The 25,952-nt window shown below is 34.9% G+C and overlaps 3 protein-coding genes across 4 annotated transcripts; 2 read left to right on the plus strand and 1 right to left on the minus strand.

Moving 5' to 3' along the window:
* The first annotated feature begins 1,608 nt into the window (after positions 1–1,608).
* On the plus strand, positions 1,609–4,071 carry LOC132179447 (gallate 1-beta-glucosyltransferase-like). The gene has a single exon (XM_059592176.1). The coding sequence runs from the start codon at positions 2,387–2,389 to the stop codon at positions 3,821–3,823; it is 1,437 nt and encodes a 478-aa protein (XP_059448159.1). The 5' UTR covers positions 1,609–2,386; the 3' UTR covers positions 3,824–4,071.
* A 150-nt stretch (positions 4,072–4,221) lies between these two features.
* On the minus strand, positions 4,222–11,080 carry LOC132179346 (triacylglycerol lipase 1). Of its 2 annotated transcripts, XR_009439909.1 has the most exons (10): positions 10,823–11,080; positions 10,231–10,341; positions 9,343–9,483; positions 8,623–8,733; positions 8,391–8,534; positions 8,265–8,305; positions 8,093–8,169; positions 5,728–5,823; positions 4,669–5,469; positions 4,222–4,560 (listed from the first exon to the last, which is right to left on the minus strand). XR_009439909.1 is itself a non-coding variant. In XM_059592050.1 (9 exons), the coding sequence occupies exons 1-9, from the start codon at positions 11,048–11,050 to the stop codon at positions 5,147–5,149; spliced, it is 1,272 nt and encodes a 423-aa protein (XP_059448033.1). In that variant the 5' UTR covers positions 11,051–11,080; the 3' UTR covers positions 4,222–5,146. The 2 variants fall into 2 exon arrangements, 1 of the variants encoding a protein (XP_059448033.1); XM_059592050.1 differs by having other exon boundaries at positions 4,222–5,469.
* Positions 11,081–20,606: 9,526 nt separating this feature from the next.
* Positions 20,607–25,677, plus strand: LOC132178666 (methylthioribose kinase-like). The gene is made up of 6 exons (XM_059591155.1): positions 20,607–21,008; positions 22,938–23,247; positions 23,403–23,577; positions 23,665–23,866; positions 24,867–25,081; positions 25,263–25,677. Exons 1-6 carry the CDS (start codon positions 20,823–20,825, stop codon positions 25,435–25,437), a joined length of 1,263 nt encoding a protein of 420 aa, XP_059447138.1. The 5' UTR covers positions 20,607–20,822; the 3' UTR covers positions 25,438–25,677.
* Positions 25,678–25,952: the final 275 nt, after the last annotated feature.

The raw sequence follows: 25,952 nt of genomic DNA on the forward strand, positions 1-25,952 counted from the left end.
AAAAAATTGTGATTTAATGATCAAGTGATTATATGATATAATCATATAAATTATAGTGATAATATATTAATACTCAAATTGTGATTTAATTATTTTTAAAAAAAATTGTGATTTAATAATCAAGTGATTATGTTATATGTATAAATATTTTTATAATTATAATTATAAAAATATATTATATAAAGCGGTTAGCGGTTAATACGATTAAGCAGTTAAGTGATTAGCGGGCAGTTTTTAACCACCCGCATTGGCACCTTACCCCCAAAAGAAAAAAAGCTGCTAAAATTAAAAGGGAAAGAGAGTAAACCAAAAGGAAGGCAGATAAAAGTGGAGGTGGTGCTAAAGAGAGAAACCAAGAAAGAGCACATGCCTGAAAATCTTTCCTTTTTGTTTTTTTTTTTTTTTTTGGTGGCCCACCATTTATTTGATGCTTATCAAGTCTGTCTTTCTTTTTGTCAATCCCATGTCTATTCCTTACTACCCTCGGGATAAATCCCAGGAAAGCTAAGCGGTCTTTATAGGATTTACTCAAAATGATAGAAAGTGAACTGACGGAACTGTGTGGCGAATCCATCGTTCTCAGTTCCCAGGGTTTCTCTCAGTCCCAGTCCCAGTCCCAATAAACGTGTTTTTTTAACTATGAGAAATGTTAAAAGAATGAAAAATGATAAAATTCATTATTTTTTAACCATCCTTATAGTGAATGAATAAATTTACCATTGAATTTATGTGAGATTCACATGAGACCACAAATCTAATGGTTGATTTATTGAATTTAAAGAATTATCCCTCCAATGATGAAGTGCGGGCTGTTTCTTACATATGTTACATCCAATGAGGAAAAAGTACGGTTAAATTGTTACAAGTTGCATCCAAGGAGGAGAAGGTAAGGTGGAATATGGTTAGCAACACTACCCTAGGCAAACGTGGTTCTCGAGAAAATGCTTTTTTAAAGAAATAGGATAGATGTCGACTACTTGCATGAGAGATAGGGAGAGAGAAAATTCCACTTACAGCGAGAATAACATGGTTTAAATTATCTTTTTGTTATTTAAACAAAAAACATTAATTGTCACAAGGAGCAATTCAATCAACTGGAGACTACGCCTCATGAAGCAACACTACTCTAGGCAAACGTGGATCTTGAAAAAGGCTTTTTTAAAGAAATATGATAGATGTTGACTACTTGCATGAGAGATAGGGAGATAAAATTTCACTTATAGCGAGAATAACATGGTTTAAATTCTCTTTTTGTTATTTAAACAAAAACATTAATTGTCTCAAAGAATAAGTAACTCAATCGACTAGAGACTACGTCTCATGAAGCAGAAGTTACCCTCCCCCCCCTCTTTTCCCTCCTCTTGTGTAAACATGTCAAACAAAAAAACATTAATTAAACAATTCAAAACACACAAAATTATTTTCATATTTATGTGACATACAATACTATTTCAAACACAAATAAAAACACATTAATAAACATACCTAATCATCTTTAACTAGGTCATTAGTTGAAGGAATTCAGCAATTTTCATGGAAATAGCCATTTTCAAAAACAGTTTATGAAAACGCTACGTACCCAAATGCATAATGCTTAATAAAATACCAAGTTATGAAAAATGTTTAGAAACAGACATTTGTGCAGAATCAAAAGAACCCTACGCGAAGCTCGAAAAGCACAAGTGTAGGGGCCTTACTACGCATTGATTCACTCAGGATGCTTTAACTAGGTCAGTAATGGGAGGAATTGAGCAAGCTCTATAAGATTTCTATGGCTGATCAAGTCCCAGTAGTTGGGAAAGAGAAGGCGCATTCTTCTGCTCTTAGTCCAACACTCTTGTGAAAGTAGCTAAACCTCCAATCCATCATGCCTTCGGCCTGGCATGTGCTTGTGAAAAAAGATAAAATCATCATTATATTATATAATTGTCCTTCATGAATAAAAAGCTGTTTGTTTGTTATTTGGATCCACTTCACTAATGTGACCCATCACCATGCTCTGACAAGTTCAGGTGGGATTGGTTAGCACCAAGGAAGCATCAAATCAACTCGTTGGGATGGGATTCCTTGAGCAATCACGCTCATGCATAGGCCATAAAAGATCAAGGGTCCTATATTAATTATCACGAAACGTGCAAGTCCTTTTATGGTATTGGTGTGGGATCGAAGAGACATGCCAGTACTTTTTGGGGAAAAAGGAACGAAGCATTTATGTGGTTGGAAGAAGGACACGAGACCAAATGAAGGAACCAAACCGTATATGCCAATGGGCTGGTTTCTCAAGAAAAATTAGTATTAGTATTGTGCCAAGACGCAAGTGATGAAGGGTATTCCTTCCTTGCAGTTGCAGTTGCATTCCTATAATTCCAGCTAAACAATATACACGATGGCAATTGAAGCTCCCACTCATGTGCTTCTGGTGTCCTTCCCAGTCCAAGGGAACATTAACCCCTTGCTCAGACTAGGCAAGAGACTCGCTGCCCAGGGTATGCTTGTCACTTTCTCTACAACAGAAACCATTGGAAAAGATATGCGAAAAGCCAATGATATCACTGACCAAGCCACTCCAGTGGGAGATGGTTTTATAAGGTTTGATTTTTTTGAGGATGGTTGGGAAGAGGAGGATCCTAGGCGAAAAGATCTTGACGAATACTTGCCTCAGCTTGAGCTTGCTGGAAAGAATGCACTTCATCAAATAATCAAGAAACATGCTCATCAGGATCGTCCAGTTTCATGTCTTATAAACAACCCCTTTGACCCATGGGTTTGTGATGTTGCCACCGAACTTGGCATACCTAATGCCGTCCTCTGGGTTCAGTCCTGTGCAGTCTTTTCGGCTTATTATCACTATTACCATAACCTAGTGCCTTTCCCATCTGAAACCGAGCCCAAGATTGATGTTCAACTGCCCTGCATGCCTCTTTTAAAATACGATGAGGTCCCTAACTTCTTGCACCCTTCTAGTCCATTTCACATTTTACGGAGGCTCATCCTACGCCAGTTCAACAACTTATCAAAACCATTCTGCATATTGATGGACACGTTCCAGCAGCTCGAGCCCGAGATCATTGATTACATGTCAAAGCTCTGCATTATCAAACCTGTTGGCCCCTTGTTCAAAAACCCAAAAGCAATGCACACAAGTATCCGTGGCGACTTTTTGAAAGCTGATGATTGCATTGAGTGGCTCAACTCAAAGCCCCCAGCATCCGTCGTATACATCTCCTTTGGCAGTACCGCCAACATAGGACAAGCACAAGCGGATGAGCTTGCATACGGGCTCTTAAATTCTGGAACATCCTTTTTGTGGGTAATGAAACCACCTCATAATGGTGCCCCTTTCAAGTTGCACGTTCTACCCAACGGTTTCATGGAAAAAGTTGGGAATAGAGGCAAGGTGATACAATGGAGTCTGCAAGAAGAGGTATTAGCACACCCTTCAGTTGCGTGTTTCATCACCCACTGTGGCTGGAACTCCTCTGTGGAAGCCCTCACCTTAGGCATGCCTGTGGTGACATTTCCTCAATGGGGTGACCAGGTTACTAATGCAAAGTTCTTGGTGGATGTGTTTGGAATGGGGGTGAGATTATCCCGTGGCCAAGCTGAAAACAGATTGATCTTGAGAGACGAGGTTGAGAAGTGCTTGCTGGATGCAATGGCGGGCCCCAAGGCAGTGGAAATGAAGTATAATGCATTGAAATGGAAGAAGGCAGCAAAGGAGGCAGTAGCAGACAGTGGCACATCCGACCAGAATGTTAAAGCATTTGCAGACGAGATTAGGAAGAGAAGTACAGCTGTGACTTCCAAGTCTACCACTCAATAACAGGAGACCAATGTCGATCCAAGATGGTTCATGGATACAGCACAGGTCTTGTTTGGGCTTTCGAGTGTTAAGGAGATATGCGAAGAATTTGTTTTTGGAAGCATATGAATAAAGTTGCAGCAAGTGTTCTGGGAATTATGCCTACTTGTCCACAAACGGAAATTAGAGTGGGTGTAACATGTAAAGTATTGCTAAACATCCACTTGTGTCCCTTCAAAATTAATGTGGTTTTTAAAATTACTATTAAATCAAAATTTAATTGTGATCTACTACAAATTTAATAGTAATTTTAAAAGTCACATCAATTTTGAGAGGACACAATGAGAATGTTTAGCATTACTCTGTAGTGTAATAAAAAAAAGAAAAAAAAATGGCAAGTTTTTCCAATTTCTCCCAACTTCTAAACTAGCTTTACTAGAATTCATCTAAAGTAGGCGAGATTGGCTTTCTCCAAATATCACTTGATGCCTGTCAAAGCTAAATAAAAGCACATACTCATGCATGTTTAAATAGGGTATTGTGAATAAGTATTGCCTATAATTTAAAGAATCATTTGTGTGGTAGAGTTGCCTCACAAACACATAACTACAAATGAAAAACTGAAACAATCTAGCAGCAACAGGCCTAGGATGGAACCTGGCATCTTTGATGAGTAGCCTGATGCATTTGGAGACACCTTTACTGGACACTCATATGTCCTCTGATGAAGTTTCAGTTTCCTGCTATCCTGGTGGCTCCTTTGCAGTGCAGAAAAGTAATAAAAGATTATAAAGAGACAGTCATCATTGTTGTTTCTGCACAAAAAAAAGATTAAAAAGAGGTAGGTTAAGGATGCGGAAGCTTACAGTGACTATCCAAACTTCACATTGTTTCAAAAATTAGAGATATCTTTCTTCTCCTGCCTTTCTTCAAGCCAAACAGAAAATTCAGATTAAATGTAATAAATACTGGACAATCATCCTTGGACTAAATGGCATATCCTTCCTCCATAAACGAGGCACAGAGGGTGGGGCCACTAGTTCAACTCCGTACAGGTGATTGAGTTGTATATACCAAGCAAAAGAACTAATTTATAAAATACAGAAAAGTAATAAAACCTAATACCACTTTAATTTTGGCTCATAATATCACCATCAGACAGAGAAGGGGGATGGATATCATGACCTTTACGATTTATTTATTTTTTAAGCATGACTTTTACAATATATGTACAATATAGTTAGTCAAATACATCCATGCATTACCAATTTAAAGGAAAAAAAAAAAAAAAAAAAGGAAAGTACTTCATCGGACCATACAATTTACATATTGCAAGCCAACATTTCAGAAACTACTAGACTTTCCCCATGACCTAAAAAACAAAATCATATGGTCAAAAAGATCTTTCTTTGCATTTACACTCAACACGAAATCTACATGACCATAGTTCTCAAGATAAAGCAACTCGGGTTTGGACTGCAATTCCTTGAGTGTGTGATGCACATCCATCACATCAGCTAAATCATCATTGCCTCCGTAAGCCATCCATATTGGCAATGACTTGGGTATGTGGCCAAGATCAAATACAGGGGGTTTTGGCTGGCCATATAGCTTTAGGTTTTTGAATAGTCCATAGTCATACTTGGAAAAAGTACCCTTCCGAATCACTGCAAAACATAACGAGATTATTGTAAGCAAAACTGCAAGAAATCAGCAATGTTAAAAAAAATTATAATAAAATAAAAAATAAATAAAAATTGAAGCATTCTAATACATTAGCCTCAACACGTTTGCAACTAGAAAGTGTAAAACAAGCTTCTAAAAATTGAAACATAATGCATGAAGACCACTGGAATTCAGTCTTAATAAGGTTATAAAAATTGACTAATAAAGAAGGCTGCTAAAAGAAAACATCTGGAGCATACTTTGGAATAGATGACGCAAGTTCTTTGAAGATGACGGGTGAGGTACATATTCAAGATAGAAATCCACCCGCGAGTTATTGAAGCAACAATTCTTCCCTGCAATTGCATTGAAACAACTTCATCAGAAGTTAATAAATACACCTAAATATCAAGCATCTTAATATAGCACAAGAGCGCCTTCCGACTTTCGGTTTGCATAAGTTACCATATTGTTACTTTCATACACTGTAAGGTTTGAACTTGAGACTTATATCTACCTCACCCCGCTCCTATTAACCATATATAAAACTTGATTAAAAAAGAATAATAAAAACTATTTGGCCTTCCTTCCAGGAAATAGTAACAGCAAAAATGAGCTAACATTTGACATTAGAGCATCAATTGCATCAAGTAATGACGAATCCAGGAAATGGTTCTGGAAGATTTAAACTACCGAAACGCAGCACCAGAAAATTGGGAATATATAATAACATATTAAATACTAATCCCAATCAAGGGAAAACAAGTGAACGTATTATTTTCAGAGGGTTGCTCAGTGTTGAAACAGGTTGGCTTATGCTATTTGTGCTTCATCTAACATGCGACAAGTACTTCAATCAGATGGTACTTTGATACAGTTCAGAAGGCAACCTTTTTCTCTTTTACTATAGGATAAAAATTTGTTTGTCTCGGTTAATTTTGGGACCCAACATTGGGTCTAGTGATCCTTCAACTATCACTAGCATCAGTCTTTGAATCTGCAGAAAGTATATTTTAATTGCTTGTAGCTCCACTGTTACCTTGATATGAACAATTACAATTGCTCAGGAATGTTCCAGATAAAGCCACTGCATTTGCTCCGCAGAAGGAATACAAAACCAGTATGGAGCATTCAAATTACACTGACTTAAACCTAACTACAGTAACAAGGGTCTTTTCACCTAAGCAAATAGACCTACCAAAATAATTAGTTTGATAAGCAGATGTTTCTCCCATAAATGTATCAAGGATCGGTAGGGAGATCTCATTTCCTATTCACTCTTTCTGGTACTTTCCTTTCCATGATACAAATACTAGGAATAGAGAATCCATATGAAAGAAAAGTCTAACTGTTGGAATAATGTGCCATTATTATTTGCTTTGATACATTGCTGAATTAGGTGAAAGGTACAGAGAGTGGAATATTGATCAAGGATCCCATCAATTCAAATCCAATATATGCAGCTGGTCTAACAATTGTACCAACCAAATGATCCAAACAATTGTATACTCTGCAAATCTTCAATCTCTAGAAGTCCTGAGAAAGAAACCAGTGTAACAAGGAAAAGTAATCGGATGGGGTTGCAATCATCAATCTGATAACACACAGAATATGGCTTCTGTCCCACAAGATTGCAGAAGAAACTCACAAGAACAACTCCCTCCCCGCAGTTCTAAAACTTCATACCATAACTGGATATCTTTACATCCAAAAAGGGAGAAAAAGAAAAAGAAAACAAAAAATTTACCAGAATACAAAATAACTTCATCCAGAAGAAAATACTTCTAACTAGAGATTGCTGAATTTTATTATTCAGACCAAATTGGCTCAACTCATGGGCCAAAGTGATCATCATATGTCACATTTCATAGCATAGAAAATTCCAGTTAGCGGAACACCGATGTAAAATACAAATATTAGATTCAATATTAATCAAAAATAGTACATTACTAAAGATTTTATTAAATTTAGTCAGACATCTAGCACACCCTTTCCCCCCTCCCCCATTCTTCCTCAAAAAGAATATATCAAATTTTTTTCCCTAACTGCCCCCCAATTCTCAAATTTTTATACCTACTTGTCCTGAATTATTCTGTTTGGGATGGGACTCAGCTTTAAAAGTTAAGCGAACATTACAGGTTTTGAAAAATGGGAACTTGACAAAGCCTTTATTCCAAACAATTTGGGTCTGCTTCACAGATCGCTTTGTTGACATTCAACTCTATCTAGGGCCCACATCAATATAGAAACAGGATCCTAAAGTAAAAAAAATGTGATCAAGTTTCAAAAGATATTTTCATCAGTGAATTCAACTCATATTGAAGAAACTATTAGGTTGAAAAATTCACTGCTGGTTGACTTGCATGACCGAAGCCAGCAACATAGATATTTCCATGTAAAAAAAAGGTTGGAAGCTGAACACATTATGCCACATTAATCCTTGAAGAATAGATTGGAGAAAAATATTTCCATCAAACATGTCAAACTGAATGTGTGTGTGCATAGAACAATACGCAGATTGCACATATACAGTCAGATGCCCATGTCCTAACAAGCATATGCACACGTATACAAGCATGAAGAGAGAGAGAGAGAGAGAGAGAGAGAGAGAGAGAATAGAAGAACCTGTTATGGTATTTAGCAAGTCATTGCAGTCTACATGGCCGTCACATATGGAATCCATGAGGTTGACTCCCCAATCACTGAAGATTATGTACAGCACAAAAAAATTAAATGGTAAAGCCTCAATTTTAAGCAAAAGAGGAAGAAAAAGAATAGGATAGAAGTAGTTTAAAACCTTCTAAAGTTCAGTTGATGAATGCCCATGGCAAGAATCATCTGTCCAAAACAAATACATCTACAATCATTTTTAACACCAGAAACCATTTCTACAATGTCATTCAACAAAGCAGATGATGAATACCTGATCAAGATGCATATTAACCATTCTAAGTACAAATGGGGCAGTGATATGCTCCAAGTATGATATGGGAGACAGAAGAGCAGCAGCTTCAACCATTTCCACTATATCTGGCTGAGTGAAAGCAGCCAAAGACATGATTGTACCCTGCAAAGAATGAAAATAAGTTAAGTTTATAGGAAAGCAAGCAGCCAAAAGGCAAGAGGTGTATAAGGTAAAAGAAGAGGTGCAACACCTGTGAGTGTCCAACAACAAAAATTTTGGTGTTAGTTATCGAATTTATGTAGCATATCATATCTGTAAGATCATACAGAGCAAGTTCCTGCCAACTCCAATCCCAAAAATCCTGCAAGAAAAACGGAAGCTTAGTATAGTCGCATTACAGAAGCAGAACATGATTTAGAAACTGCAAGTATAAGCATTCCTGATTAAACTGCCATGCAACATAATTACAGTCTCAGGACACTAGTCAATCCTCAGACAAGCTTATGCTGAGATATAAATCAACATGAATATATTAGAATCATGAGAAAAAAAGGACTTAAGAAATCCTTATATAGCAAAGAGCTTTTCAAGATAAATTGATACTGATAATCTCACTGCAAATTTGAGTATCAATATGTACTCCTTTTTTGATCCCCTTCATCCTCTCCCTCGCTCCTGTTTAATAGTTCAATGCTCAACCCTGCCAGAGTGATTCAGGAATAATGGTGTGCTGACCTATTTCAATTTCTCCATAATTTGTTGATAATATTTACACACAGTTATCATACTCTGTAGCTCCATAATGTTTCATATTGTGCTCCTACCTATTTTATTAACAAAATGCAAGGAATTAATCAGCAGAAGAACCAGACTTTTTACATGCAATTTACAGGCACTCCACTAGGAGCACAACCTACCTTAAAGACACTGGAAAATAACTTAACAATATAAGAGAGATGTGCCATGTAACCTTATCTTTCTCAGACAAACATATATGCCCATGACTCCAACGTGTTCCACGCACATTTCCTACCCAAACATCAAAACCATTATCTGCAAGGATGAAGCCCAACGATTGCTCTGAAGAATCCAGAAACCATACATCACCTCCCTGTTTGTATTTGAAATTTAGGAAACAATGAGATCAAGTAAAGCCAGTGTACAAGTTTAACTCAATGGTTTTAAGTACATAATCCCATTGTTGAAAACTTATATTGGAAGAACAATTTTTCAAGCCACTTTAAGGCACATTTTCCAAACTTACTGTATAGAACTGTTGCAATCACCAAGGGTAGGACAATTTAATCTTTCCCAATGGCATACAGTTGAGTTTCATCTAAAAATAGTGTCCAAATTCATGGTTGTAACAAGTGGTAAACGTAAAAAAACTTATAGCAATAAAGACATTTGAATTTGAAAACACACATACAGTCAGAGAACACTGCCTTGAAAGAAGCAGTATAGGCCTCAACATATAATGACGGGAACATTTTTTTCTGAAGAATTGTTGCTTCAACACCAGAAGAACCCTTTTAAATAACTATCAGAACATAAAATTTAAAGAAACAACACCAGTAGTGAGGACCGAGTAAAGAAACATAGATTCATGACCACCAGTATATTGCATACGAAGTTCCATTTTTGAGACCAAGTAAGCTATATAAAGTCATTAGTAGCGAGAGTGAAAGATTTGTTGCTAACTGAATCAAGCACTCCAACTTGCATAACAATATCAATTCTAACTTCATCCAATTTTTATACCCATAAAACCATTTCAAAGATTTCAATTTTTTCTTTTCTTTTCCAATTTCGGGCCAATTGGGATATAGATGTAGCGAAAAAGATTGAGCAAGCTCACCATGAAAAGCCCATGCTGAAGCAGAACCGGAGGACCCCGCTGTTCATTTATATCCCCAGCACGAGACGACACGCGCTGAAGGGCCAATAAATAACCATCCTTTGTTTGAACCTAAGAATACAAGAAAACTTCAAATTTAAGTTTAAGCTAACGACGATTTAAATAATCAAAACAAGACTAGGTCACTAGAAAACTCAAAGAAACCAAAGCAAGTAAAATCCCAACCCCTATTCCACACTTCCACCACAAATTTCAAGGACAACTTTTGAATTGCTCACAAATTTTACCACAGAATGGAGATAGATGGTAAGGCTATTTGACTCCCAAGAAAATTGAGGAAAAGAAAAGCAACAATTACCAAACAAGATTCCAAAATCCAAAAGCTCAATTTAACTCAGAAAGTCTTACCTGAGTTAATTAATTTTGTTTTTTTTGTTCCAGTAAAGAGAATCAATAGCTCTGAGCTTTCCATTTTCTTTCATTTTCCTCCAGTTTCTCACAAACCAAACGAACGGTGACTAAAACAAAGAATCCTACTCTACTCTTCAATTAAAATACAAATTGACGAGAGAGAGAGAGAGAGAGGGAGTACCGTGTGCTCGGAGCAATGGTATCCAGCGGGCCGAATGAGGTGCACGCACAAAGTATCGTTTGTCGGTCGGAGGCGGAAACTAGCATTTCCGTTGAGGCTGACGGCTAACTGTGCGGGGATCTGGGAGTAGAAACTGAGGAGGAAGGCCAGCACTCCCAGCACTGACCTCGCCATTCTCAGAGATCGGAGTGGGCGGGAAGGGAGGGCAAAGGCAAGGGAAGCGACCATGTCTATTTGATTTTGGTATCCCAACGACAAATGCAAGCCACGTTTTTATTCCTAACTAACTCTGTATTAGTTATGGATAAAAGGAACATAGCCTCTCAAAATAGAACTAATTTTTAAAATTATTATTAAATTATAAGAAAAATTAGTTCGGACCATAATATTAATATTGGGAAATAAAATCAAAATATAAAGTAAGAGTAATGCTACGACCTACAAATGACAATTTTATTTCACAATATTGCGTTAGTCTCAACTAACTTTTTAGGTTTTTATTTTTATTAGCGATAATCCATTTAGTTCAATAGTTAATTTAAATATTAAATAAGATACAAAAGAAACTATGGAAGTAATTTGCAAAACTGAATTACTTGTCTTCAAAGCAAAAATAGTCGTCATCCACTTTAGTTTTGATATTGACATCCTTTGTAATATATTTATTCATAAAATTATCAAAAACCCAAATTTTATATAATTACCTTTTTAAAAAAAATAAAAAAATTACACGTTTTGAAATCGTGAAATCACAGGGGCTATTAGATCTTGCTTCAGAACCGCTATGAACTTAGATAATTAATTAGCTAACCAAACAGAGATTATTAGAAATGTTTGGTAACCAAAACCAATTACTTGCACTCAAGTGTAACTCAATGAAGAAACCCCAACAACCCTTCAGCGTTGCATATAATATTTAATGAAAGTTGGGTAAGGAGGTGACCTAACAACGGGAAAACTCATCGAGGGTCTTCCAGTTTTTTCCTAACCATAAGCCTGAGGATCATCAGAAACCAACCAACCCTGCATGCACGCATGCATGGTGAACAACCTCGTATCGTACGTACGCGTCGGCGTCGGCGTCCATCTCCCTATATAAACCTGACGATGATAGCCTTCATTTCCACCACCATTCAAACCCAAGAGAACTTCTCTGCCTTGTGAATTTCCTTCAGTCATGGCGCCCTCTCGCAACTTCTTCATCTTAGCTTTCTTCATTGTCTTCAACTTCTCCAGCATGATCAACAGCAGCTTGGCCGCTCGCCATCTCTTACAAACAACGCCGGTGGTGCCAACTTTGCCCAAACCAACATTGCCGCCTTTGCCTACAATACCAACATTGCCACAGCCAACGCAGCCAACTTTGCCGACGACTCAACCGTCGCTGCCGATACCGACAACTCTGCCTCCATTTCCGACCTTGCCCACCAGCCCAACAATCCCAAAGGTCACCTTGCCACCATTTCCAACCCTTCCCTCCTTCCCAACTATTCCAACTACATTTCCTTCCATCCCATTCCTCTCATCACCACCGCCTGCAACCAAAAGCCCTTGAATTATGATCAACAACAGACACCTGCAACCGCATATGGCATAAATGGATCACTTTGCTGTTTGAATTTCTATGGATTCTATACATTTATCTAAGCCTTTATTTATTTCAGTCGAAGTTGTGTGCTTGACCTATGCTGTCAGCAACGTCTTTTATTTATTGCTGCATTTCATTGTATGGAAATACAGTCTTTTATTATTAGAATTAATATCCCATTGTATGGAAATTACTTGCTGTTCTTATATATATTCTATTTAGTAATTTTACTTCGTTCTCTCTTATTCAAGCTGTATGAATTCATATATAGTGATGATATAAAAAATGTAAGTATTAAAAACCAGGCTAAAATCAAATTTAGTGTTTAGGGTTTTGTACTATCTCAATTGAATATATAATAGGATTCCAATCTATAACATGAATTAATTATAAAAGATAGTGTTGCACAATAAATGTTGATTAACAAATTACTATAGTCCCATTAAAGGCATGCACTGAAGCTGAGAAGTTGATCAGGGTGCAACCATCAATGACCCATGAACACAGTTGTTGAACTATAACTAGAAGCTCATGAATTGGGTTCGCAGGGGACCCTAGACCGGCAATCCACGACAATGGGTGTCAATTGATCAGTACATGGTCATATACGTGTACCCCAAAATGCACAATGATGAGTACATGATCATGTACTACAAAAACACATAACGATCGGGCAATTAATTAGTGTATAATCATGTACCGAAGAATATTATAGTGGGCACGCAATTGGTTAAGCACGTAGCCATATGCCCCATACTAGATTGAACCATTGGATATGTGGGTGTGAAAAATATGATGTGTTTATATGAAATGAGAGTCTCTACGATCAAATTCTGATGTAAATTAGTCCTTTTACATAGTAGTGTCAATACGATTATGGTTAGAGGTTATTGGCAATAACCGCTAATCGTAACCGCCTTGGTGGTTATGAGATTTTACTAATCGCAATCGCTAACTGCTAGGCGGTTAGCGGTTAGCGGTTAGCTACTAACCACCGGTTAGCGATTAGTGAAATAGATAACCGTCCGCTAACCGATTTTTCAAAATTAGGCTTTTTTGGGCTTTTTAGGCTTTTTTTACTACTGTAGCATTTTTTACCCTCATTTGTTTTTTGTATTTTTAGTGTCTTCTTAGGTCCAATTGCTATAAAAATAGCTCATATTGAAAAATAAAAAATATTTGACCCCAATTTACGTTTACTTGTACTTAATCATAACTGGTTAACTTAAATAAAAAAAAAAAAATAAAAAAAAAAAAAAAATTAACACAACATATAAAAAAAGTTCAACACAACATATAAAAGAAGTTCAAATAAAACATATGATATATATGATTATATGTATTATTTGTTATTATATAATCATACGATTTAATGGTCAATTCATCATGTGATATATATATATATATATATAGTGATAATATTACTAAAATTAGAATGGTAATACATTAATACTTCAATTATGTTTATAAGTAACACAATGTTTAATCCAATGTCAATTACTTAATTTGATATTATACGAATTACATTATCATTACTGAATCATATGATTAAGTATTGATATTATACATTTATATTATTTATATGCATATATGTATAATTATAATTTATAACATATATAGACTTATAAGTTTATAACATACATTGGAACTAAGTCTCTAGATACTTAATTGTTGTATTAGTATGAATTGGTATACTTATGACTAATGTCATATTATATATGTATAATTTGTTATTATATAATCATATAAATTAGAATGATAATACATTAATACTTCAATTGTGGTTATAAGTAACACATTATTGAATCTAATGCAAATTACTTAATTTGATATTGTACGAATCACATTATCATTATATATTAATAATATGATTAACTTGAATAAAGTATTTGAATTGTCATTGAATCATATGATTAAGTATTGATCTTATACATTTATATTATTCATATACATATATGTATAATTATAATTTATAACATATATAGACTTATAAGTTTATAACATACATTGGAACTAAGTCTCTAGATACTTAATTGTTGTATTAGTATGAATTGGTATACTTATGTGTTGTGTCATATTATATATGTATAATTTGTTATTATGTAATCAAATAATTTAATGATCAATTGATCATGTGATATAATCATATAAATTATAGTGATAATATATTAATACTCAAATTGTGATTTAATTATCTAAAAAAAAAATTATGATTTAATGATCAAGTGATTATGTTATATGTATAAATATTATTATAATTATAATTATAATTATAAAAATATATTATATAAAAAGGTGGTTAGTTGTAACATCCCCAGCCCGTTAAGGCTGAGTTTGCCATTTTTTTTCTTTTACAACAAAAGTTCTTGCAAAGATCTATAAGGTCTATCAGAGTACTTGATTTTAAAGGATACGATAAATGTATAAAACATTATTCAAGAGATTTTATTACAAGCGAAATTAGAAAACATTAAACTTTAGTTGCGGAATATCATATTATTACAATAATTGATATGAAAGTTAATAATTATTCCCGCCCCCATTCCGGCCTTCTATTCCAGCGTTCTTTCTACCTGAAAACAAGAAATAAAACTGAATGAGCCCAAAGGGGGCCCAGCAAGTAAAATCTACAACCATAAATAGTTTTGTTCCTTATTCTCAGTTTTGATAATTGTTTTTACAAATAAATATACATCCAGCCATAATAATAATACATATATGTACGGTTGCATCTTCCGTAGCATATACGTATTATTACATCTATTATTAGATCATCGTCATAAATCATCTTTATAAATCATCATCATAATGCATCGCTATAAATCATCATAGTATATCATCGTTGTAAATCATCATAGTAAATCATCGTTGAAATTATATTATCATTTTCTCATATTAGGGCCCATGTACACTATTACCCCTGTGTATGAGGGTTGCGGGTCATTGTGACCATGGCACTGAACTGTGGCCTCAGCCATGCCCGACCGTTAATTAACTCTTTTCTTGGTGCACTCAACGGTCATGTTGATGGAATACCACTTTCTGGCATAGCCTCCGTCAGTGGTTTCGCCTCCATCCGAGTATCGGTACAGAACTCCTCTCATTTTTACTTATCTTGGGGCAAAAAATACTCTCCTCCATACATGTGCCCTCATTTCATAACATTTAACTCATTTCTTGTACTTTTCTTTGTACTTCTTTTGATGCATCTTAGGGCAACATGTAAGAGGGTTTATCATTATTCTTCTTTCTTATAATCATCATAATTTCTTAACTTTCTTTTCTCAAAAAAATAGAAACTTTTCCAAATATAAACTTGTTGTACTTAGAAAGAATTTAAAGGAATAGAAACATTCTAAATAATTCTTTTAGAAATCTTTCATGCATGCAACATATCTCCATGACAGGTAATGTAACGACCTAGATTTTAAAACTCTTATTTAAATAATATTAAATAAATTAAAAATATAATCGATAAATTAGAATAATGATATGTGGATTAATGATATTAAATAACTATTTAGTGTTAAAGGTATATTACATTGATTTTTGACCTCTTATGTATATTACTTCAATTCTAAAAGTTTAGCTTCACTAATATGTTTATGGGCATAATCAAACCCAATCTAGTGAATAAATTATTTATATTGGTGTTTAGCAAAGTCATAAATTAATTTGAAGCTTTTCAGTTTTTTAGCCTAAAAAGCAATGCCTTAATTTTCATACTGTCTAAATGAGATTAAAACTGCTAAAGAAAGATACCAAGGCTAGCCACCTTTGTTGAAAGCTTAAAGTCTTCTATTAATGATAGTTATAGTAAATATCATGATTATAATGATTTAATAAGACAAGTGGCCAAGTGGGAATGCAAATAGTTAAAGCCTAAGTTGAATTGAAAACTTTGTATAGGCCAAAAATAGACTTAAACGAACTCGGATGAAGTCGAACTTAAAATATAAAATGTTTGTCTCGGAGTCCTCTATCTACTCTCAAAATTTCATGTCAATCGGAATAGGTTTGGACATTGAAAAAAGGATCGGAATACACTGCCCTCATTTTGGACGAAAATACTATTTGGTATAGAGCATGAAATATGGACTAGGTTCATTCTTTTGGTTAAATCCATCTCAACCCTTAGATCAAAGGTTTAAAAATAAATCCTAACCATTCATTCTCTTATAAATAGAGCCTAAGCTATAGTCACTTTCACTTTCACTTAAGTTTTTACAATCTTAGAACAAGTAAAATTGTTTGCTCCTCCTTTCATTTTATTTCTTAGTTCTAGTCAAATACCATATAGCCTAGATCTTTCTTATAGTGTTCAAGCGTTTTTCTAAAACTAGCTACCTAGAGAAGATTTTGTGGAGTTTTACTTCTAAAGGATTATTGGGTAAGTGTTTCTTGTATAAATATCATGATTTATTGCTTTTATTACTTGTCCTCATTTAATTGTTTAAAGACCCAATAAGCGTATAATGTAAAATAAAGTAATGGATACAAGTGAACTAATAATAAAGAGTTAGTGGACAAAATCAATTAAGGACTTATAATATTATCTATATATTATTTACTTTACAGTATTTACATTCAGTTATTTCTTTTATGTCATTTAAATTTCTGTTCATATTTCTGGCGGTAAGGACCATTTGATCTCATCCCCGAAATATGCATTATTTTCATTCAGTTATTTCTTTTATGTCATTTAAATTTCTGTTCATATTTCTGGCGGTAAGGACCATTTGATCTCATCCCCGAAATATGCATTATTTACATTCAGTTATTTCTTTTATGTCATTTAAATTTTAATTCATATTTTTGGCGGTCATCCCCAGAATATGAATTCAGTATTTACATTCAGTCAGGACCATTGGTCTCATCTCCAAAATATGAGTTATGTTTTATATATATTATTTATAATACTTGTTTGTATTTAGTGATACTGGCCATTAGCCTCGTCACCAAAAATGAATTCAGGCATAAAGCTAGTTATAAGTAACTATCTTAGATTAATATAATAAAATGAGTAAGTAAAGATGAAGTGACGGATAAAAAATAAATATAAAAGATGAGAGTCTTTAAACAATGATATTATTGAAGAATGAACTAAGTATTGTTTGTATGTATGTATTATATGCAGAAGAGGAGCAGAATACTACACTAAGGAGAGTAAGTATGGATATACTTACTGAGTACTAGCTTTGTTTTATTGTTATAGGAATTCTTATTTTGTCTTATTGATATAATTTTGCAATACAACTGCTGCATAATGTGTCTAATAAAATGGGCTGATAAGATAGCCACCTTAAGAACAAGATGGGTGGATTGCTGCGAGGAACTGTCAGTATCTCAGTGGATGGGGGTATATAACCGTCCAACAGGCCTAATATATAACTAAGCTGGAATGGTGTAGTTGGCAGCACCAAACAGGTAAACCTCTAAAGTGTGAGGGACATAACGGACGTAAGCGGGCTGAGAGCTCATGAGAAGAGGTCTGAAGAAAGATTATCATAAAACACAAACTAATCTATCATTACGCTGCATTCACAACTCATTCATTATTATATATTTTAGTCTTTAATCTTATTTGTTCAAACTAGTCTTTTTAGTTTTTATATCTAGGAAAATAGATTACTCACTTGTTTGCCTATGTAAATATGATAACGTCATCTTTACATAGATCTTGATGCAGGGATAGAAAGTGAGAACGATGGTCCTTTTACTGGTTTTGATGGTTGATAGACCATCTGCTGCAAGATTTATGCTTACTCTATGGAGCAAGTCTCATTTATGTTAATCGCTTTTATTATGTATGGTGATGTGTGTAAACTTAATAGATATTACTATGTTAATTTAGGTGCCGTCTGTGGCATATATTTGGTACACCTAGTGTGTACATATGTTGTAATGAAAATCATGTTTCTATTTTATTTAATAATATATCACCTCGAGGTATTTCAGTCAGCTCAACTGTGTTGTGTAAGTTATTCCTAGGTCATAGAAAAAGAAAAAAATATACATACTCCGCTGTAAGATTGTATTTTCTAAAGTTGCAGCGTCACGACTTCGATATTTGCTAGTTCAAATATCGGGGCGTTACAGGTAAATAAAATAATCATTTACAGTTTGATACAAGAATAAATAAATAGCATGACATGAAGTAATTTTAGAAGGGGTAGTGAATTTACTTACTTCTAGACTGAAGCTAAAAAGTGGTCTGAATGATCTAGTTGCTCCAATCTGACTAACACTACTAGTATATCTTTCAAACTAATATCTCAAGTCCGTTCTCTCGCGTGTTCTTTCTTTCTTGTAACGCTTTGTCTTGCCCTTTCTCTCTCTGTTTCGTGTAAACACTTTCAGAAAGAAGAAAGACCGAGTAGAAAACGGAAGAAGGAAGAATATGTGGAAGAGAGGATATGAGTGGTGAAAATTGTGAAGGGGAAGAGCTCTATTTATAGGAAAAAAAACAAATACTATTCCGCCTTTCATTTACAATTCTACTTCATTTACTATTTCACCTACCAAATACTATTATACCTACCATTTACTATTTTACCTACCAAATACTATTATACTTACCATTTACTATTTTACCTACCATTTACTATTTTACCTACCCTATACTATTCTACCTACCAATCTCTAATTACCATTCATACAATATCATAAATTCCTCAAGAATTAACATCATTGCCTAATATGAATATTAATATAATCATAGCATCAAATTAATATTTCTAAAATAAGACTTTCAAAATCTGAGGTGCTACATTAGCGGTTACGGTTAGTAAACCCAATAACCTCTAACAGCTAACCGCAAAGCGGTTAGGCGGTTAGCAGTTAATGCGGTTAAGTGGTTAAGCGATTAACGGTTAGCAGTTATAGCGGATAGTGGTTAGCGGATGGTTTTTAACCGCTCGCATTGACACCCCTACTTTTACAATATCTAATCAACATTTGACACATCATCAATTTAAGAAAAATGCAAAAAAATGAAAGTAAGAACAAATACACCGGATCAAAGAACTAAAACACCCTTGACCGTCCAAACCCAGCCGTGGGTCTCACCGGCAATGACCCACCTCAAAAACCGTTTATAATGCCTCAAAACTCGTTTTTGGATTCAAATTTAAAACCTATAGATGGAAGGTTAACCCTTTAAAGATTTTATCGCCCTAAAGGCCGAAAAAGGTGAATCACGGTGCTAGAGGAGGTCACTAATTGCACCGGAGGAGGTGACTCACGGCTAGGTCACGCCAGACCCACTGGCAGAGAAGAAGAGAAAGTGGGAGAGAAGAGAAGAAGAAGAAATAAAATTTTCGGTGAAAATGAACAGGAGAAGAAGAGAGAAGAAGAGAAAGTAGGAGAAAAAGAAAAAATTCAATGTTTTTGCTTCTATTCTATCAGGTGTAACTAGTTAGCTAATGTATACACCTTCTATTGGATACTGCAAAACATCACTTTTGCAGATAGACTTGATAAAAGGTTTTCCCATATGAAATATGCTCTTTTTAAATGGAATGAAGTAGGTAAACCCAATAACAAAACTATGCGGGCTAAGGCCCAAAGTGGCCAATACTACGCAGTCAATATCATACTACCTAGTATGGAGTCATGCACCCCAAATTGTACAGGGCAATTGATCATCATGTACCCCAAATATATACTGGTCAACTGGTTATGTAACCCAAACTATATAAGGCAATTGGCCATAACCCAAAATTACACTGGGTAATTGACCATCTACCCTGGATTGGATCTGATTAAATGCCCCAAATTAGATCGAGCAAGTGGACCATGTAATATCACAATTATGAAATCAGGCTCACGCAATATCTGAAGGTGGTAATTTGAGAGGATATATATATATATATGCAGTTTTTTCGGGTAATTTTCGGGTAAAGATAAACAGCACGCGGCGTGCGTGGCATGCCCGTGCAAAATTTTTTTTTTTTAAAAAATCAGTTCTCAGTTTTCCCTTATTTTAATGGAGCATTGATTGGGAGCACGCGTCGTGCGTGGCACGCCCACGCACGACACTTTTTTTTTAAAAAAAAAAAAATTTTGCACGCGGCGTGCATTACCCATTTTAATAAATGAACTTTTGGCCAAAAATATTGGGAACAAAATTACGTGTTTGATTCTCCTTCGGATAATGTTGATGTCTGATGTATCTAGCTTCTCTTTTGTTTTGTGAGGCACAGGTGGTATCCCAAGTCGTTTTCCAAATGGAAAGAAAGACCAAATGTCCAAAGTTATGCCAGGTTCAATGTAGCCGCCGGAGAGTTTTCTTTTCCTCCAAGGTGGGAGCCACCCTCACTGGGCACCACATTTCCTTTCTGACGATTCACGCTTCAAAAACATTGACCACTTTCCTTCTTAAACCCCAAAGTCCCGCACTTTCCTTCTGCAATGGCTTTCTCGGAGTTCAGGCCGCTGGACGAGAAGTCCCTGATTGACTACATAAAGGCCGTGCCTTCCCTCTCCTCTAAGCTTGGCAACAACCTCGATGGCCTCAAGATTAAAGAGGTCGGCGATGGCAACCTCAATTTTGTTTACATCGTCGTCGGTCCGGCCGGTTCTCTCGTCATCAAGCAGGTATCTTTTTTCCCCCAAAAGTTTGCTTGTAGATTATCCGAGCATTTTGTTTGTCATGTTGTGTAAAATATTTATAGACTTATGGTTAATAATATATAGGGTTAATTATACTTAATCCCCTCAACTTTCACTTATTTACACGTAACCTCCCACAAACTACCACCTATCTTACTAAACCTACTTCAACTACCAATTGTTAGCAAAAAAGCCCTCCGTTATCCCAAATTGTTAAAACGGCCATAACGACACCTTGTGGCTGCCGGCCATCATGACAACTACTCTTTAATTTCTTTTAAATATGGAACAAGGAACATCCATTCCTGAAAAAAATAAGCATGTTATTATTATTATTATTATTATTATTATATTTAGTTAATTTGTGAGAAGTATTGAGTAGAGACTTGTGAGAAGTATTTTGAGATTAATGTTGCGGTTTGTTTTGAAAAATATGTTATCGGTGGCAGTGGCGGATTTACACAGGGGCGACCTGGGGGCAGGCGCCCCTGGTAAATTTTTTTTTTAAAAAAATCCATTAAGGATTTTCAATCAAAATTTGAAGGGTGCCCCTAGTAAAAAAAATTATCAGGGCACCCTTGGCCTTCTTTTTGTTGTTCAAATGGTCAATATATGGAGAAATGATGGTATTTTTTATTAAAGAGGGAGAGAATAAAGTTATATTTTATCAATGGAGAGAGAGTAGATAATAGTTTATTATTAAAAAAAGATAGTGGGTGAATTTTTTAGTGTTTGTAGTCATAGTTTATAGATAAATGTTTTTTTTTTTTTTTTTTTTTTTATGCTAAATTTAGACCCTAGTCTCTTTTATGTAGGCTTAGACTCTAATGTAATTTATGCTTTGAGATTTGAGGCTTTTCTAAAAGAAATAGCCGTATGCTAATAGCCCACTAAAAATACTCATTTTTCTTAGACACTAGTAGTCATTTAATTGTGCTTAGTTTATTTCGTAAGTAGTTTAAATTATTATGTGTTTGTGACCTCGTTAGATGAAGATTTTTAATAATTACTTTGATTTTTTTTTTTTGGGTAATTTGATGAGTTTGATTTGATTTGTGATACATATATTATGGTATAATTTATTTTTTGATTGTATTTACCGTATTATAAAAAATATATATAATACATAAAGAGAAAAAAAAAATTATTTTTTTACGCCCCTGGTAACTCCAATTCCTAGATCCGCCACTGATCGGTGGGGCCACATCTAGAAATCTATTTGGTCAACTTCTGTAATTTAGGTTAGATTACCGTGTTAAACGTACAATTTTCACATGATGTGTCAAATATGAGAGCCACGTGTTCTCATTTTATTGGTCTAATGACCACGTGCGACATTGATATAGATTCATATATCCATGTCTTATTAGCATTGATGTGTCTAAGTGACCACGTGGCGTTAACCTCCGCTAGAAATGCGGGAAGGACCATATTTATATATAAAATTCAAACCACATGCACTAATTCTAAAAAGATGCAAATCATAGGGGCTGATTTTTTTGCATCTTTCCCTTTTTTTTAACTAAGCAAATAGAACAAAGTGTACAAATTGTGGTATCCTATCGATCACAAAACTGTCATTAGCCGAGATGTTGTTTTATAGTCAAGATTCGTTGCAGAAGTTAAACATTTAAAAGGATTAAGATGTGTCAACAAGTGGAGATAGTGAATCAATTGAAGTTGCCAGTGATATTGAGCATACTGATCTTTCTAGAGCTGAAAATCAAAGAGATGCTAGAGTTATTGTTTTCAAGCTTATTCTTACAGATAATCTGTTTTACGCGACTAAAATATCTCTTACACTCACAATTCTCACACGTTATGGGGCTTTGGTGATCCACATTTCATAATCATCAAAAGATGTATCAAGCTTGGTTGCACTATGATTTAATACTTGGTTGTGTAATTCTTCAGGCTATCCCATACATTCGTTGTATAGGGGAATCTTGGCCGTTGACGAAGGAACGAGCATATTTTGAGGCACTGGCACTGAGAGAGCATGGGCGCTTAAGTCCTGAGCATGTGCCTCAAGTTTACTATTTTGATCGTACCATGTCTTTGATTGGCATGCGTTACTTGGAGCCTCCACATATAATCCTGAGAAAAGGGTTGATTGCTGGGATCGAGTACCCCTTGTTGGCTGAACACATCTCAGAATACATGGCAAGGACTCTTTACTTTACATCCCTCCTTTATCGTTCCACCACGGAGCACAAATGTGCTGGTATGTGAATGTGATGATCTATATTGGTTCTTTGCTTGTAATGGTGATTTGTGTTTATATGATTACAAGAATTTTATTGGTTCTCTGCTTGTAATGGTGATTCGTGTTTATATGGTCCCTATATTATAGTCTTAACTCATGCTTGCTCTATGCAGTTGCTGAATTTTGTGGGAACGCAGAGTTATGCAGGCACACTGCGCAGGTTGTTTTTTCTGACCCGTACAAGGTTTCTCAATATAATCATTGGACTTCCCCTTATCTTGATCGTGATGCTGAGGCTGTTCGGGAGGATAATGTTTTGAAGATTGAAGTTGCTGAGTTGAAATCTAAGTATTGTTCTTTCTTTGTTGTTGTTTTCTTTTTATATTGTTTCCACTTCCAGTGTCTTGTGATATTGAAGAGTTGGCTTTCCTGTAGGTTTGGTGAGAGAGCACAGGCTCTTATACATGGAGATCTCCACACTAGTTCTGTCATGGTTACTTGTGAGTCAACTCAAGTTATAGATCCAGAATTTGCATTCTATGGGCCTATGGGTTTTGACGTTGGAGCATTTCTTGGAAACTTGATTTTGGCTTTTTTTGCACAAGATGGACATGCTGATCAAGTGAATGACAGAAAGGTTTGTCCTGATTTAATAATTGCCTCTCTGTCTTTGGTTTTATGCTTGTTATTTTCTAACTCCCATTTGTTTCCCTTTGAGATATTTGATGGTGTAATAGCTAATTCCAGTAAAATAATTTACATGTAAGATACTGATTTTCAAATGAATTTTCTCTTCTTGGTTGAAATTTGAAAATTCACCAATTGGTCTCCTCAAAATGTTGGGTAACAGAGGAGGATAAACAGGAACATGGGAAATGATGCTCCTCTTAATAGAGTAGGATATTGCCCATCAACAATTTTATGTTGAAAGAAACAGAGCATATGATGTTATAGCTTTACATCAGTGTAGTGTTTTTCTTGGGAGATATTTTCAAGCCATTCTTGGTTGCATACAGTATTTTATGCCTTTTCAATTATTTCTTCTAAATAGTGTCATTTACCTGCCATATATATGTTTTTTCTTGTTTTGTATGTATTCCATTGCATTTGTAATATATAGTTTTCTTTGTGTTTTCAAATCCATCCGTGCTTTCCCCTATATTTTTATTCCTGCTGGACTATAATCAGGACTGTTGTCTCTACCTACAAGAATCGCTTTTATTTGAGTGTTGTGTTTTGAAAATCTTACTACTTTTCTAATTAATATACTTAGATATATATTTAGAAATTCTGTAGCAATTCGATCATTGAATATATATATGTTCCATGTTAGTTTCTTCATCAATATGCAGCTCTGAAGTACCTTTTTATTTGTCCATTATCTTCTGGACATAGTATCTAATATCAACAACAAGAGTTATATCAGAGAATCACAGAAGAAAATTGCAGAAATACAAAATAAATTTAAGCCAATACTAGTGAAGATAAAAGACATGAACTTCTTCTTCTTCTTTTGGTGAAGTTCAAGTTCTTTGCATTTCGTTTCTTATGAAACTATCCATTGCTATTTCCTTTTGTGGGAAGCATGACTTATAGGCTTACTAGGAGGTATATCTGATATTCACATTATTGTGCAGACATATAAGGAGTGGATTTTGAGGACGATTGAAGAGACTTGGAATCTTTTCCACAAGAAATTCATTGCACTTTGGGATGAACACAAGGATGGTTCTGGTGAGGCTTATCTTCCTTCAATATATAACAATCCTGAGCTTCAGGGGCTTGTGCAAAAGAAATTTATGGAAGATTTGTTCCATGACACCCTTGGATTTGGTGCTGCCAAAATGATAAGGTAGCAAAACAGATTACAGATTCTTATGTTTTACCATATTCTTCTGTTTTCTTTGTGTAAAATTTTGAATTTATTCTTTTCTCTGCTTTTGAATGTTAACTGTTTGTGCATTTTAATATTAGTAGAGTTGTATTTGATTAATGGATTATTAACATTCTGCTATATCATCCTTGTTTGACAGGAGAATTGTTGGAGTGGTAAATGTTGAGGATTTTGATTCAATCACTGATGCTAGCAAACGAGCAGATTGTGAACGCCGGGCTCTTGAGCTGGCAAAGTTTCTTCTCAAGGAAAGGAGAAAATTCCAGTCCATTACTGAAGTTGTTTCAGCCATTCAAAAACTACATGCCATTTGAATTAAGAAATTTAGATTTAGCTCAGCGAGTTTCTGAATGTATTGTTTTTATTTATTTTTAAATAAGGGTTTATTAATTGGCATTGCCACGTCAGCATGATAAGATAATTGGAAGATAAATTACTCAATTTTTAATTATCCTTGACTATTGGGAGCTAGCTTGTAAAGCTGAATACTTGTCTTCAGAAAACATGTTGTCATCCCTTGTAATAGATTCACAAATATATCAAATCCAAGATCATGTATGTGCCAATAATTTTTTGGAGGAGTCAAGTTCTATAAGTAGTCAAAACAATTTTGCACCATATATATATAAATTTCCTACTCATTGAGTTGAAGGAATTCCTCTAGTACAGTTTCTAAAAGTGTCACATGTCCTTTGAGCATGTGAGAAGCACATACTATTAAGAAAAACATGTATTTTTTACATGCTAAGAGACCCATAATACTATTAAAGAGTTGTTTGTAGGAAAATTCAAATAACCCAATTTGTTGAAAATTTATGTCCTTACAAAA

This window comes from Corylus avellana, chromosome ca4, assembly GCF_901000735.1.
Source record: "Corylus avellana chromosome ca4, CavTom2PMs-1.0".
In the NCBI taxonomy this organism is placed as follows: Eukaryota; Viridiplantae; Streptophyta; class Magnoliopsida; order Fagales; family Betulaceae; genus Corylus; species Corylus avellana.